We start from the raw sequence: 17,308 nt of genomic DNA, 5'->3' as shown, positions 1-17,308 counted from the left end.
TGTCATGAACATTCTAGAATTTAGTATCTAGACTGACTACTAGGACATTTGAGATTTAGGGGCTTTTTGTTTCAACTGATTGTGGGAGGATTGATAGTAGAGAGGATAGAAAGTTTATGGAAAACTTTCATTCCATGGTTTGGTTTGAATGTGAGAGAGGAAAGAAAGTGCACTTTTTGTAGACCCCATCCCTTGAAAGCTTTCCGCACCAGATTGAGAAGAAAGTTGGGAGAGAACAATGAATTTAGCAAAAAGACCAAATAGCCCTTATTTTAGAGCATTTCATCACTATTACCTACCTACTCAACCGTTCTTCATGAAATTGCTTGATTACCTTTCCATTTTTCTTGTAATGTTTATACCACTATTTTCTTTATTTACAAGGACATATTTTCTTTTCCATTTATATTATATATTTATATAGTTGTAATAAAATGTTATATTTTAAATGAGGGGTACTTGTGTCATTTACTAAAATATGTGTCATTTTTTCTTTTCACTTTCTTCTCACTTTCACTTGTACCAAACAACCAAACAATCATCTCACATTCTACCTTCTTTCTATTCAGTTTCATTCCTAAAACAATCATATTACTTTCTTTCCTTTTACTTTCTTTGATCATCCAAACAAACCCTTAGTGTCAGTAACATTGAAGCTTCGCCGCACTATGTTATCTCCTTCTACAATAGAATGCTACTAAACATTCGACCACCATCTCTCACACTAGATTTTCTAACAAATACAGACAAAAATATCATTAAAAATGGTGGTTATCTAGCTAAAATAGTGGTTTCTGATATAGTAGCTATAGAAACCAATTCATCTCTAGTTCTGGTGCTTCCATTATTTCTCTGAACCGTCTCAAAAGATAGACATTCCTTTAGCTCTGCCAATATTTGGCTCATGTCTGGTCTTTCAACTTCATTTGATGATGCGCATGACATGGCAATCTCTACAGCTTTCCATGCTGAATTGATGCTAAATTCACCTTGCAACCTTGGATCAACAACATTTTGAATATCTCCTCCTTCAACTATGGGAATAACCCATTGAAGTATGTGAAGGTATTCACCAGATGCTCTTACTAGTGCTTTTCGACCAGTGATCAACTCAAATAGAATAATTCCAAAGCTGTAGATATCATTTTTTTTATTTGTGTTTCCTGTTCTCTGATATCTATTAAGAAAACAAACAAATTAACAAAATCAGTGATATTGATATAATATATTGCTTCTGTTAGATTATACAAATAATATTGGCATTTGGCCCTTACTTAGGATCAACATAACCCGGTGTACCAGCAGGTCGTGTGGATATATGAGAATCAACATCGTTACCAAAAGCTCTACTTAGGCCAAAATCAGCTATCTTGGCATGCATATTCTCATCTAGTAATATGTTGGCAGGCTTCAAATCCCTATGCATAATGGGTGGTTTACATCCATCATGCAGATATTCCAATCCTGAAAATCCAAAGTAATTACTGCAATGTAAGGGTACAAGAGAACCAAGAGACATAAAAAAAAAGACAGTTTGATGTACTAATGCTCTCGCATACGCAGGGTTCGAGAAGGGGTCCCGTCAATTGATGTATTATCTCCAACCTTACTCTGTTTCCAAGACTTAACATGTAACTTTTCAGTCACGTGATAACAACCTTACCGGTGCACCAAAACTCTTTAAAAGAATCAAGAGACATACTAAAAATAAAGTGTATACATTACCATGTGCTGCCTCAACCGCAATTTTGAGTCTCTCATTCCATTTCAAGATATTTGTATTACCATCTGCATGCAAGCATATAGACATTAGTCATTGAAATTTTGCATAAGCACTCTTTAAAATGAAAAGATGGAAAAAAATTTCTTCTAAATGGATTAGGTTTTATTGATGTTGATGTGGAATCATCCTAGTAGATTAGGTTTCACTACACATCAATAAAAAACTTGTCATATCATCACTTTTTATTATAATATGATTGATGAACAAAATAATTATTTGTAAAAGGGAGGACTTGTTATGTGAACAAGAATAACAAGAGGACAACAACTACAATTAAGATAACTAAAAACAAAATATACTTTACCAAATAAGTGTTGTTGGAGATTTCCATTAGCCATGTATTCATAGATCAATGCTTTAACTTCACCTTCATCACAATATCCAACGAGAGAGACCAAACTTCTATGATGAACAATCGTTAGAAGTTGTGCCTGCATTTTGAGTTAATGTTATCTCTACCAAAGTTAACTGTGGAAAATATTGCAGGATTCTTAATGTGAATACTATTACCACTGACTAAAATCATGAATGAATTCATTGTGCTTTGGTTAACTTGAATCTAACAACTAACCTCAGATTGAAATTCCTTATAACCTTGCTTTGATGATTTTGAAAGAATTTTTACAGCTACTTGAGTCTGATCTTGTAAAATGCCAATGTAAACTTTTCCAAATCCTCCTTCTCCAATAATAGTTTTGAAGTTATCAGTGATATTGAGAATTTCAGTGTAACTGAATGTTTGATGCTTTGATTTCATTGAATCCTTTTTCTTAGATTTTGACCATGTAGCCACTGTGGTAAAGAAAATTGAATGAAAATATGCAAGGATGTGGAAAAAAATTAGACATAAATGTGGATATAGAGATTGGAGAAAAACCATTTGTTCAACTTGAGTTTAAGTGTTTAATTAATTTCACCATAAGAAGAATGTTCAGCGTGGAACAATACTTGATCAGACATTACCTACCTCTCGACCGAATTCCAGATTACTAGGGTCTCTTTTTCTTTAAAGTCGGATGATTAAAAAAATTTAAGCATATGTAGACATGATTAATGAAGTACCTTTTTGTCTTCTATATATCCAAAGTCCAAGAGAAATCAAAAGGATTACAATTAATGTTGAAAACAATGTAACAAGTGGTACAACAATGTTCTTCTTTTTGCAAGATACTGTCATACAAAGTTCAGGATTATCATCCACACTGAAAGAAGTTAAAGGTGCTAAAAGATTAGTTATCATATCATTGGTGATATTTGCATTATACAAAAATTTAGAATAGAGGCTGAAGACTTAGAAAAATAACTGCTAGAATTAAGAGTTAAACTAATTGACATATTTGTAGCTTTGAGTATGAGGCATACCTCAATGATAGTGAACCTGTTTTTGATCTCTCAAGGAGTCCACTTGGAACTAACCCTGTAAGTTTGTTCTTCCCCACATTTCTGCCAACACACGACAAAAAAAAAAAAAAATGACACCGTTTTACCTTTTATACTAAGGGTCATGCTAACCGGGCACTGGTTAAGCATGCAAAAAAAAGTAAAAGCAATTATTACTCTAAAAGGAAACATTTTGACATAGGACCCCGGAGGCATCCGTTAGCAATTTCCCTTATACTAATAATCAATGAAATTTTATTTGAATCATTGACATAGGACTTACAAGACTTTTAGTGACTGCAGTTGCATCAGAAAATCAGGTAAGGAACCTTTTAAGCTATTGTTTGATAAATCCCTGAAATGAAACAATTTATATGCAGTTACGATTTTGAATCCCCCAATGCAGAGAGATTAATTTTCAAATTGAATGGATTTAGTTTCATCATTTAACCAAATTATTTAATCAAATGAGATTAGGAACTCACAAATACTGTAACATAGTCAGCTTTGATATAGAAGATGCTATCTGACCAGTCAATCCACTTGAAGACAAGTTCCTGGTTGCATTTTCAAATATAATTCAGAGGAAAATTAAAGTTTTTGAATTTATGTATATTTAAGTGATTCTAAACTTACAAAGACGTGATTCTTTGGATGTTATTGTTATCAATACTGCAGTTTAGGCCTTCCCACATATACTTCACAGGACCACACGGATCTCCCTTCCAATTTCTAGCCACCTCATAAGTATTCTTGATATTTGTGATAATATCAACTAGTATTTGGTATTAAGAAAAACAGGTCAAAATATTTCAAGCCAATTTACGCACAGTTTACTTTACACCACAAATTATACTAAAAATCATATATTTTTTGTCCTAAGTATAAGATATAATTTACTAAATTAAGCAAATTAGAAATTTGGTAGAAATATTATTTTACAAATTTACTCTTTACGAGAGAATTATTTATTTTTTTGGTATAGTATTTAGAGGAAACTATCAAATCCTTATGAGAGTTGAGGACCAAATTCAGTAGTAATTTAATGGTTAATTGACAGGAAGTGATTAAATATATGACCCAAATTGATAGTAAATTGTTAAAATATAGGAAACTAATTCTTATGAAGTGCATTTGAGTTGGTCTGGTGGTGTTGGCTTGCGACCTTAGAATATATTCATCTTCAAAGTGGTAAATATAAAGACCATTTTGACAATTTAACATAGTCATCAGGGTAGCCCAATATATTTCTAGGGCTCAATCTAAATTTAAATACAAGTCTTTTAAGTCTGTCTAGAGAGAATAACAAAAATTAAAAATTAAAAACAAATTCACAAGTTCCCTCAATTGAAAGTAATTCTATTTATTCGTGTCAAACATTAAATATGATTATTTTGTGACAATTTATCATCTTTCTCTAAAGTCAGCTCCATTAGTTTAAGACATTTTCTATAAAAAAAAAAAACCTTTGATCACTAATATATGTTGAAAATATTTAATATATAAATATTAGTTACAAATTGTTTTTTTTTAAGCAAATTAGTTGCAAATTGTTAGATCTTAAAATAAATAATTAACACATGAAAATATATCAATAAGATGCTATATTTAAGAACCGAGGTAACAAGTTTTTCAAATAAATTAAAGGGCTTGCTTACCATCATCTTGTTCAGTTTCTGGTTGTGAGAAGTCTTTTACTTTATAAACTTCAAAGGCATTGAGGATGGGTGGAAGGGTTGAATTCTCTATCTTGAAAAGGGAAACTAGATAGCTTCTGCCTCCGGTTAAAGGTGTTGTACTAAATATGGTTTTTACTTTTCGGTATATAGGTGTCACAGGTCCATGCCAAAACTCGTCATTCACTGTGATGTTGAACGCTCTAGTTTCATTTGGTGCCAGATTTTTAACTTCATTAAAGTGCATGTAGAGGTAGTATCGGTCATTTACATTATCTGCATTCCAATGCAATTGTAAAGGGTCACTTGCATTTACTGGCGTAGTAGCACTGCTCATCACAATTGCTGGTGGTTCAAAATCATTCTGATCTAGATCATCACTGTGAAGGGAGGTCCTTAATTGTGCCCAATTATTACTGAATATTTGAGAATACCAGATGCGGTCAAAAACATCATCTTTGTACCTGTATTGTGTTTGTTCATGACCAAAAAACTTATCAGTAATTGACTTGGATGTTATTTATTTGGGAAATGTTAACAAGTGCCCTCGGGACAATAGTTAAGGAAGCAAATATAGTAATTTTTGCATTCAAAGCTGTGTAATTCATGCATTCCCTAAGGGCAATAGTTAAGGAAACTATAAATAGAAATTTTGTCTTGAAAATATAAGTTTTGACTTTTGATTAAGTAATAATTACACAAGTTTTTATAAAAAGATACTTGTTTTAGTTATTTAACTAATTCCCTGAGGGCACTATTTAATATTTTCCTTATTTATAATAAAGGGCGCTGCAAATTTAAATCTTCCTAAAACATTAAAGTATAAATTAGAAAGTGTGTACATTTTCATTTGAATAAAAAAATACCGCATCTTTATTAGTATTTAAAAGTAGTAACTTGAGGTTAGTTTTGTAGCTTTCATTCAAAACATTTGTTAATTTGCACTTAGTTTGCTAATTTACACTCGTTTTATTATAAGCATTAAACAACCCAAAAAAATTCAACATAAGTTCTTCTCAAAAGAAAAAGTTGACTCATAAAAAAAGATTTTAAATATCTATCTTAATTGACACCCATCTTGTTAATTTACACCAACTTCAATCAAAATTTACAAAACTATCCTTGATTTCTTAGTGACTTCATATAGTGATTTTTTTTTTAAATAAAAAGGTGCACACTTATTAATTTCGATCTTAATGTTTTTAGATGAATGTAAATTAACAATTCTCTTTTATAAATATTAAAATTAGCTAATTAATTAATGTGCTGCTATAGCTGACTCCATCTTACCGATATTGCAAGTTTTTGATGGATTTGGAACCCATGTGAAATCGTCCAGAGGGTGATAATACTGATTTAGCTGAGTGTGTGCCATAAGTTGTATTGTTCAAAGTCCTTAATTCTATAGCTGAAATGAATGGGGTCCCTTTGCCAGTGTTAACAAGACATGGTTGTATGTAATCTAGTGATGGAGTGTATATGATCTCCTTGGTTGCAAAGCCTTCTTGGGAGGACAACTTCACTGTATCCCAAAGATTAGCTCCAAAATGAAGATCAAATTGTGGGGGATTATTTAAACCATCATAGTTTCCATAATAGAAAAAAACTCTGATTAAATATTTAGTACCACTTGTTATATTTATTCTGTAACAATTTCTCACTCCACTAGGAAAGCTCCTCACATATTCTAGTTCTTGATGAATATTAACTTTAGATGGCATCCTCTTGCTTACACCTGTATCTATGAATTTTGTATCTGAAATGTAATTTATGTCTCTGCTCGTTTGAAAATAGCTCAAATGTTGAGGTAGACCACAATCTATGCTAATGAATCCTAAGACATATAAATTAATAGAAGAATAAATTAAGATAACTTATTCAACTACTAGACTTTTGACCCGTGCGATGTCCGGGTCTATTAGAAAACATAAAAATTCAATAGATAAATAATATTGAAATCAAGATTTTCCTTAAATGCCCTATAAGGGTATTTCGATCTTATCAAAACATCTATTTAGTTTTAACATATTTGAAACAAAATTCATTAAAATTATTTTCATATTTTGACAACAAAGTCAAAAAAATATAATTTAAAAATTATCTAAATATGGAGTGATAATCATACCAAGATATATTTGTACATAGAACAAATCAAAAATATAATCACACTTCCTTGCACTTATTAAAATAAAATTAGAGGAAATTTTTTAATCTGCAAAGAGGATAAAAGAAACAAATAAGAGAAGAGAAGATGCTTTGTTTAGTACAAATGCACCTAATGAAGAAAAATACTCTCTCCGTTTCAAAATGAGTGTCGCTTTAGCCAATTGCACACAGATTAAGGAATGGAATAAAGTAGTAAAATGTCATAGCAATTTTACCAAATTATCCTAATCAACTATTGGTTTGTTTTTCATTAAAGAAAAAATAATATTTTGGAAGTAGTGTAACATAGTATTAATTGAAGGGTACAATTGAAAAGAAAAAGTTATTATTGCATTGAAAACCGAAAGCGACATTCATTTTGAAACAAATTTTTTTGGCTAAAGCGACACTCATTTTGAAACGGAGGGAATAACATTCACAACATTGAAATTATAGGACATACATTAACGCAGCCCACCCCTTAATACATTGAAAGAGCACTTTCCGATGGGTTATTTTTCATAGTACCTAATCATGATATTTCATTGGAAAACCGCATAGTATTAGTTAAATGTGGTAGTATAGGTTACCATACATAACATGTGCTGCTAATTAAGGATGACAAAAAATTCTATTCCATATGTGTTTCTATACAGAGAGCCAAAAGACTTAAGAGACTCATGGAGATTAGGACCAAATCAATTGCTGGAAAGAGGAAAATTCAAATTCAAATTGGTAAATAAAAGGTCACCAAGAATTGGAGGGTAAATGACCGACCTTTAATACTGCATTAAATGCACTTGTGAGACTTTCTAAGGAAACTAGGTAAAATGTTTAGGAGGGAAATCAAGCTTGCGATTAGGGTTAAGCAAAAGTTTAACCTAATAATAAGCTTTTATAATAAGATAAAAAGATTAGAGTTTGATTAGGGTTGTATTAATTGTTGGAAAGAGGAAATGACTTTTAATACTGCATTAAATGCACACGTGAGACTTTTTGAAGCTAGGTTAAGATGCTTAGGAGGGAAATCTTACTTACTAAAGCTTGTCAGGTCAAGCTAACTCTAACTCTAAAATTAACCTAGCATTTTCCCGCTCATTCTAAAACATTTATGTCCAGGTTTGACCTCCTCACCCTTAATACACGCCATAAAGTTATTTCATTACATGTTGTAGTAACTGCCATTTATAACACGATTGCTTATTAATTTAATTTTTTAAATAGAATAACACACGATTGCATATTAACTGCCATCCCAAATTAGACCCGTGAATTACGTACAAAATTGTATAATTGAAATAAAATAACACATAATCAATTTTGATTAGCATTAAAACCACACGGTTTAAAATTTCTTTAAAAAAAAAAAAGAGGCAACATGGTTGCATATTAAAAAAAACAGCACCTTTTGCATATTAAAAGAAAACCACACAGTTTGCATAATGGAAATAAAATAACACCAAATAAATTGTACATTAACTAGCATTAAAACAACACGGTTGAAAATTTCTTTTAAAAAAAAATGGTCACACGGTTGCATATTGAAAAAAACAGCACCGTTTGCAAGTTAAAAAAAAAAGGCACGCACACGGTTTACATATTAAAATCAGTCTATAAAATCAGCCTCCTTTTTCCTTCCATTATTCTTTCGTTGATTCAAGGGTCGTGGTATTGAAACTCTGCTGTCCTATCACTGCTTGACAGGTAATACAGTTATTTTTTCTCACAATTACGACGTGTTTTAATATCGTTTCCTATTTTTTAAATCTTTATGATGTTGGAGTTCCTTTGCTCAAAAATCCAGCTTCATTATTTGAAAGTGTTGTCAACAAGTATTGTGTGAACTTTAGAACATACATAGTCGAGTATGATGTTGAAGAGGTGAAGATGATTTTGTCTGACATGTTTCAATTATTTTTTTTGTTATCTGTAATGGTTCTAATCGTTTTTGTTGTTGCATCAGGGGGCTATTATGCTACCGAACATGTTCACGAACGACTTTGGCGACCAAGTTCAACAATTTGCAACTTTGATTGATGCAAAAAGCAATCAGTTTGAGGTGTTGGTTGAAAGAATTGATGGGTCTGTGTTTTTCTCCAAGGGATGGAAATCCTTGCTTGATTTTTATGGGATCAGCTTGGGTGCATGGGTTTCTCTTATATTTGTGGATCAAATGAAGTTCGTGATTAAACTGAAAGATAGGTTTGCCAAAGTGATTAAGCCTCCCGTATTTGATCCTCCTATATATTTTATGATTGACAAAACAAATGTCCCGACAACTTTTGATCCTAATCTCCCCCCTTTCACTCCTTTGATTTCTTATCATCATGATGTCAACAACTTTCAGATAAAGTTTGTGAAGAAGTTAACTGAATTTGATGTATCCAAGGGTTTTTTGGTATGGAAAATGTTTGTTGTAAGAATATTTATATTTACCAACGCCTGTCTTTTTTTGTTAGTTTGTTGACATGTTGATTTATTTTCCGTGTTAGCAAGTAATTTAAAGAGATCTTACTTACTAAAGCTTGTCTGGTCAAGCTAACCCTAACCCTAAAATTAACCTAACATTTTCCCTCACATTCTAAAGCATTTAATTCTACGTTTGACCTCCTCACTCTTAATACACGCAATAAATTCATTCAATTACAGGTTGTTTGGCGATTCATTTCATTTAAGGAAATTCATTAAATAATTTAAGGCAATTCATTTCAAATTTTAAAGCATTTCCTAATCAGCCCATTTGAATTTATTCTATTTCAAGTCAAAATGGTATGTCATCATATATTCAATAATAGAACACGGTTGGAAAATAAAATAATATGGTTGCAAATTTTCAATAATATGGTTTCAAAAAAATAAACACGGTTAAAATAAAATAAATGCATTAAATAATTTCCTTCAAAAAAATAAACACGGTTGGAAATTAAAATAATATGGTTCAAATCAAATTGGGATGACGTCATATTTAAGGTTCTCCATATATTTTGCACGTTGAATATCTTTCTGGTATGATTGTAGAATATTTTTAATCAATTATATATTAACTGCCATTGAAAACACACGGTTGCGAATTTCTTTAAAAAAAAACCACACTGTTGCATATTAAAAAAAACCACACGGTTTGCATATTAAAATAAGTCTTAATACACGCAATATATTCATTCAATTACAGGTTGTTTGGCAATTCATTTCATTTAAGGAAATTCATTAAATAATTTAAGGCAATTCATTTCAAATTTTAAAGCATTTCCTAATAAACCCATTTGAATTTATTCTATTTCAAGTCAAAATGGTATGACATCATATTTTTAATAATAGAACACGGTTGGAAAATAAAATAATATGGTTGCAAATTTTCAATAATATGGTTTCAAAAAAATATGCACGGTTAAAATAAAAGAAATGCATTAAATAATTTTCTTCAAAAAAAAATAAACACGGTTGCAAATTAAAATAATATGGTTCAAATCAAATTGGGATGACATCATATTTAAGGTTCTCCATATATTTTGCACGTCGAATATCTTTCTGGTATTATTGTAGAATATTTTTCAATCAATTATATATTAAGTGCCATTAAAAACACACGGTTGCGGATTTCTTTAATAAAAAAAAACCACACTGTTGCATATTAAAAAAAACCACAAGGTTTGCATATTAAAATAAGTCTATAAAATCAGCCTCCTTTCTCCTTCCATTATTCTATCATTGAATCATGAAATGGAGGGTCGTTGTATTGAAACTTTGTTGTCCTATCACTGCTTGACAGGTGATATGGTTATTTTTTTACACAATTACGACGTTTTTTAATATCCTTTCCCATTTTTTAAAGCTTTATGATGTTGCAGGTCCTTTGCTCAAAAATCTAGCTTCATCCTTTGAAAGTGATGTCAATAAGTATTGTATGAAGTTTAGGACATACATAGTCGAGTATGATGTTGAAGAGGTGAAGATGATTTTGTCTGACATGTTTCATTTTTTTAAATGTTGTTATCTGTAATGGTTCTAATCGTTTTTGTTGTTGAATCAGGGGGCTGTTATGCTACCTAACATGTTCACGAACGACTTTGGGGACCAAGTTCAACGATTTGCGACTTTGATTGATGCAAAGAGCAATCAGTTCGAGGTGTTGGTGGAAAGAATTGATGGGTCTGTGTTTTTCTCCAATGGATGGAAATCCTTGCGTGATTTTTATGGGATCAGCTTGGGTGCTTGGGTTTCTCTCATATTTGTGGATCAAATGAAGTTCGTGATTAAGTTGAAAGATAGGTTTGGCAAAGTGATTAAGCCTCCCGTATTTGATCCTCCTACGCATTTTATGATTGACAAAACAAATGTCGAGACAACTTTTGATCCTAATCTCCCCCCTTTCATTCCTTTGATTTCTTATCATAACGATGTCAACAACTTTCAGATAGAGTTTGTGAAGAAGTTAACTGAATTTGATGCAGTCAAGGGTTTTTTGGTATGGAAAATGTTTGTTGTGAGAATATTTATATTTACCAACGACTGTCTTTTTTTGTTAGGCTGTTGACATGTTAATTTATTTTCCGTGTTAGGTGCTGATTTATGAAGGAGAAGTTGTGAAGATAATGGATATGAGAATTACTTCTATTAAGTTGGTGGATGATTGCGGAAATGGCTGGGATTGCGTGTTGATTTTTGGATCTACTCCATACCAACACATCATGATTGGTGGGCAGTGGAAGCGTTTTGTGGATGCTCGCAGGCTTCGTGAAATATTATGACTTATTCTACTATGATATAATATTTATTATGACTTATTCTACTATGGTATAATATTGGCTTAGGTGAAATTGTGACATGGTTCTAGTTTAGCTTATGATTAGGGTTAAGCAAAAGCTTAACCTTATAACCAAGGTAGACAAAATCGAGATCCTATGCAGGATCGGGGAAGGGTTACAAGATCGTGAATCGGAGGATCGTAACATGGATCGTAAGATCCTACCAATCTTACAAATTCATGTATATTTGTATATATATGCATATAAAACAACATAATTAAGTGTAAAAAAACTCAAATCACAATCAAAATAATATAGATTCACAAATTCATAACACATAAAAATTAAAAATAAATTCCCTCAAAAAAAAATTAAAAATAAATTATATAAGTGGAAAAACACTTCAAAATACCACAATTAATTTTTTTTAAACAATACCACAATTACTTAATCAATAAACAAATAAATTGTATTGTCAAAAAATTATTATTATATACTTATTAATAAAAAGTATTAAAACATAATATATTTTCTTTTATTATTAGTATTATTATTAATTTTTTAAATCACATGAACAATTATTAATTATTGAAAAAAAAATAACTTGTAAAAGAGTAGAAACCAAAACCACATAGAACTTTGAAGTATAGAAAAAGAAAACCCAAAACAACCAAGAAAAAAGAAGCAAAACGACATATATGCAATTAATTATTGAGCAAAAACGTTACAAAAAGTCAGCAATACAGAATACTCCCTCCGGTCCTATTTATAAGAGAAAATTGAGTCAACAAAAATTAATGTATTTGGACTGAATTTTTAACTAGATACATCAACTTTTGTTGACCTAAGTTTCTCTTATAAATAGGACCGGAGGGAGTATTAAATAAAGAAAACATTTTTTTTTAAGTAACCGGGTCGCGAACCCGACCCACGAACCCGGAATTTTGAGGAAGGCGCACAGCCGCACAGAATCGGCCGAAACACTCGATTCCACGGCTTCCACGCGTTTGCGCGGCGATTCCGACCGCTCCCATCAGATTACGATTCCGGCGACGTTCCGGCACGGTGGGGGTTGCGAGATCGCAAACTCGTATGATCCTACGAGTTGGATCGCGATTCTGTCTACCATGCTTATAGCCTTATAAGCTTTTATAATAAGAAGATGCATACAAATAATATTACTAGTAATAACTATGTGATCTAAAGATGCTATAGACAAATTCATAAACAAACCTGATTGATCCTGAGCTTGTATCAAAACCAAAATAGTAAGAACGCCAAGCAATATGGAAAGAAAATGCAGTAACATTCTCATCATTGTTTGTTTCATTAGGAATACAATTATGGACTGATAAATGGTAATGCTATACAAGGAAGCATTTATACTGCAGTAACGATTATCTCCATTAGTTAAATTTTATAATATTTAACTTTTTTTATTAATGTTAAGGGACGGCTTTCAACGACCCTTCTACCCTACAAGAGATGGCAAAGAAATATGAGGAATGGACCAAACTTAACTATATTCTAAAGGATACACTAATTAAGGGACGTCAACTTTACACAGTCGGAGTAATTGTAGTTAATACTTAAATCTTTTTTGGCTTTTGCAAAAAAAAAAAAAGAAATGTAGTTAATACTCTTATGCTTTGTTTGCGAGTTTGGAGGGGAGGGGAAGGGAAGACTTTGAGTGATGGAAAATATGAGGAAAAATGAAGAAATCTTTCAAAAAATTTAAAAGAGTAATTTTTTAGAGAATGATAAACAAATGCATATGATTACTATATTTTTAATTATAAAAATAATATAACAACATAGATTAAATTTGAAGAATTCATATAAATCATCCAAAACCCCCAAAACCCTCCTCTAATACAATTTTTTAGTTCCCCCAAATGAGGAGGGTTTGATATTATGAAGAAAAGTTAACCCCCCAAAGCACTTCCCTTCCATTTTCCTCTATTTCTTCCACTTGCTCATTCCTTTTTTCCCAAGTCTTCCCCTCCCTTCCCCTCCAAACTCAAACTCGCAAACAAAGCCATAGTATCTCATCCAACAACCCATGGGTCTTCTAAATCAATCAAATATTCAAGTTTTTTTTTTTTTTGAAGGAGTCAAATATTCAAGCATTTTTGATAATGTTGCATGGGGTAAACGATATTGTAGACGCATTATATTAAACAGAGTTGATTCAATACAAGGTTAATTAATAAATATCAAGAATTTTACTTTGCATTGCTAGATAGTCTGACAGCATCTACTTTTGACCTAATTGCTCTATCTCGCGATGCAGGGCTTATAGGCCGCAGTGCGAGATAGACAATAACGATCACTTTGAATTCCATTGCATTCTCGCGATGCAGGGCTCATAACCCGTGATGCGAGGTAGTCAGTAGTTGACTCCTTATTTCAATTTTTCTCATCAAAACGTAAGTACGACTATGCCTCAAGCTTAATCAATGCTGAATTTGTAAAATGCATATTACGGCTACAAAATTGTCTGGTTCATTTGGATTTCCATGGCTTCAAGGCATCTCCCCGCTTCTTGGTCTTTCGCGAGTTTTTGAATGGATTCTTTCGTAAAACTCAACTAAAACTTAACTTAATTAACATAAACTTCCTATCCTACGACTAAAATTATGCTAATTGATGAATATAAACCTATATTATTTCTCTTTATAAAAAAATCTAAAAAAAATAATCTCTAAATTATTGAATGTCAAAATCATTTTTATTTAATCTCGTAACAAGCAGGTCTATGAGGAAGTTTGTGATAACTTTAAAAAAAAATCCCACTTCTTTTAAAAAAAATCAATTTAAAGAGTATTGTATTTGTTTGTAATAGTTTTAAAAAATCAGAATCTACAAAAATTCTAAAAACAGCTTCAAATAAAAAGTTGTCAAAAGTAATTTTTCAAAAAAAAAATAAATAGATTTCTTTTAGATGAAAGAAAAAAAAAAGTATCAAAAGATGGAGAAAATTTTCTAACAAAAATATCCCTTTTCTATAGTTGCATCTAAACAAATTAAAATTCCTATTTGAAAAAAATGAAAAAAAAAAATCAATTTAAAGAGTATTTTCCAACAAACACAAAATTGATTGTTTTTTTTCCTTTCTAAAATCTCCAAATTATTGAAAATTTTCTAACAAAAGTATCCCTTTTAAATTGGTTATTCGAAAAAAATCAATTTAAAGAGTATTTTCTAACAAACACAAAATTGATTTTGTTTTTTTTTTCTTTCTAAAATCTCTAAATTATTGAATGTCAAAATCATTTTTTTAAATCTGTAACAAATGACCCCTATATATTAAGTTTAAGTTTACGTTTACTATTAATAAGTTTTATGATGTGCAAGTACTTTTATCTTACATTGGGTCTATTTTATGCAATAGAACTACTTCATATGACTTTTTCTGTTTAGGTAGTCCTATGAAAAAGCTACAACTATTTCAATATTGAGTATAAAAAACATTAATAAAAATAAATTTTAACTAATAGATATAGTTCGCTTATCAATAATATAAAAAAAATATAGGAGAAACATTTATCACTGATACTTAACAAAACACGGGAAAATATTTTCATTGAGAAGGATTATTTTTCACTGATACATATTTTTGCATCTAAATTTATTGAATTATATCTAATAATCTTCTACTCTACATGATCCCATAACATGTACCCGAATTCTTCATTTCCATATCCCAAGAAGATGCACACTCCTTCGACTTTGAGTCGAGTTTTGATCTCTCATCTTTTGGAACATGAACAAATACTCTACAACCGAACACCTTCAAATGATTGTAGGATACATCTTTACCTGGCCAAAACCTATTTGGAACATCATCATTTAATGGAGCTAAAGGGGATAAGTTGATTAAATAAACTGCAGTGAGCCACACCCCAAAAAACATTGGGTAACTTGGCATGAAATAACATTGTTCTCACCCTTTCAACAATAGTTATGTTCATTCTATCAGCTACTCCAATGTGCTGAGGCGTCTTAACAGATCTTTCATGCCGGATTCCATTACTCATACAATAATATTTCAAAGCTCCTATATATTATTAGGTTTTTTTTTTTTTTTGGGTTAATTATGTTTCTAGTCCCTATAAAATAGCGACCTTGTAAGTTTAGTCCTTACTTAATTTTAATAGCATTTTTAGTCCCTAATTTTGTTTTTCTGCACTGAGTATTAGTCCCTACTCAATTCAAATTTGTTAAATTTATGCTTAAACTCTTAAATTTTTGAACAATTTTTTGCAGACATGTTTAGAACATTACTAAAAGTTCGTCCGCAAAAAATTATCGCAAAATTTGATTTCTACATCCAGATTTTATTACTTTTTATCTTTAACTTTTGTCGTTTTAAAAAATTCATATTTAATTCATTTCATGTCAGAAAATTCTAAATTTTAGTAAACGAACCTTTCATAGTGTTCTAATCTTGTCTCAAAAAAATCGTTCAAAAATTTAAGAGTTTAAGGATAATTAATCAAACTTTGTTTTAGCCGGGACTAAAATTATAAGTAAATTTTTTTTATAGGGACTAAAAATGCTATTAAAATTAAGTAGGGACTAAACTTACAAGGTCGCTATTTTATAGGGACTAGAAACATAATTAACCCTTTTTTTTTTTGAAGAAATATATATTATTAGGTTGTTTGGTAAGTTATTGTTAAAATGGAAAAAATTGTTTGGTTAGAAAGAATCTATCTGACGTGAAACCTCTAAAAAAAATTCATTCACCAAACCAGAGGTATTCTTAAGCAATATTGTGATGAGTGGGCATCTCTAAAAAAACTTTCGACTTTCTTAAAAACTTTGCCACATTCTTTTATCGAAGGGAACTCATGATATAAAATGAAGCAAATAATTAAAATTTATTTACCTTCTTGGATCAATATGAATTTGTCATGAATCAATGATGGAAATGCTACCTCTTGAATTGTAAAAACTTTGTTGTTGAAACTCTTTTGAATATGAACAAAGCAAAGTAGTGACGTCTCTACATGTCCACACGAACAAACGTTTTTTGGTTATCAAGTTTTTAGAAGTGGTAACCAAATTTTGCACCTTGTGAGCTCTATATATAGACCAACTTGTGTGCACCATAACTTATGGTGTATTGCATTTCACTTAAACGCATCGTGCCTTACAGTGTATTGCATTTCATAATTTAAATAATAAGTCCTACTTATTAATTTAATTACGAATAAGCCCCAATTCATAAATAAGTTTTATTTATTTAATTTCTCTAATCTATCTATCTTTTGTGTGTGACTTTGTAAGTTATCGTAATATCAGTAATAATATTAAATCATATATATTTAATATTATAAACAGTGATATACCTTTAGTAATACGTCGTTGTAAGTGACGAAAATGTTATTTGATCTGACAAAATCTTTTTGTGATAACGATCATGCGTATATTAATTACCTCTTTTTCCTTATATCTTATATTGAACACAAGTCATAGATTGTGTCATCCCTTATATGGTTAAATATTTATATTTCTTGATTCTTTTTTGCTTAAATATATTTTCTTGATTCTGGAATATAATGAGTACAAAT

At 30.8% G+C, this 17,308-nt stretch overlaps 1 protein-coding gene across 1 annotated transcript; it reads right to left on the bottom strand.

The window, feature by feature from the left end:
- Window positions 1-578: 578 nt before the first annotated feature.
- Window positions 579-13,069, bottom strand: LOC146897602 (putative LRR receptor-like serine/threonine-protein kinase At1g05700). The gene is made up of 13 exons (XM_085738739.1): window positions 12,963-13,069; window positions 6,130-6,673; window positions 4,822-5,303; window positions 3,800-3,938; window positions 3,649-3,720; window positions 3,447-3,518; window positions 3,146-3,226; window positions 2,846-2,985; window positions 2,355-2,575; window positions 2,088-2,214; window positions 1,726-1,788; window positions 1,275-1,464; window positions 579-1,177 (listed from the first exon to the last, which is right to left on the bottom strand). The coding sequence occupies exons 1-13, from the start codon at window positions 13,057-13,059 to the stop codon at window positions 772-774; spliced, it is 2,634 nt and encodes an 877-aa protein (XP_085594865.1). The 5' UTR covers window positions 13,060-13,069; the 3' UTR covers window positions 579-771.
- Between the last annotated feature and the right edge of the window lie 4,239 nt (window positions 13,070-17,308).

This window comes from Medicago sativa, chromosome 8 (genome assembly GCF_051527215.1).
Source record: "Medicago sativa cultivar Bolivia chromosome 8, Bolivia_mono, whole genome shotgun sequence".
Taxonomy (NCBI): domain Eukaryota; kingdom Viridiplantae; phylum Streptophyta; class Magnoliopsida; order Fabales; family Fabaceae; genus Medicago; species Medicago sativa.
Note: the sequence above shows the minus strand (reverse complement) of the source record. Positions and strands in the feature narration are given on the sequence as shown.

Bases quoted from the DNA above. Each gene is read 5' to 3' on its own strand.
- LOC146897602 (XM_085738739.1), bottom strand. From the start codon at position 13,059: ATGAAACAAACAATGATGAGAATGTTACTGCATTTTCTTTCCATATTG. The intron at 3,721-3,799 runs GTAAGTTTAGAA...AAATGCAACCAG, and splicing joins ATCCAAAGAATCACGTCTTT to GAACTTGTCTTCAAGTGGAT. The intron at 1,789-2,087 runs GTAAAGTATATT...GCTTGCATGCAG, and splicing joins TCTCCAACAACACTTATTTG to ATGGTAATACAAATATCTTG.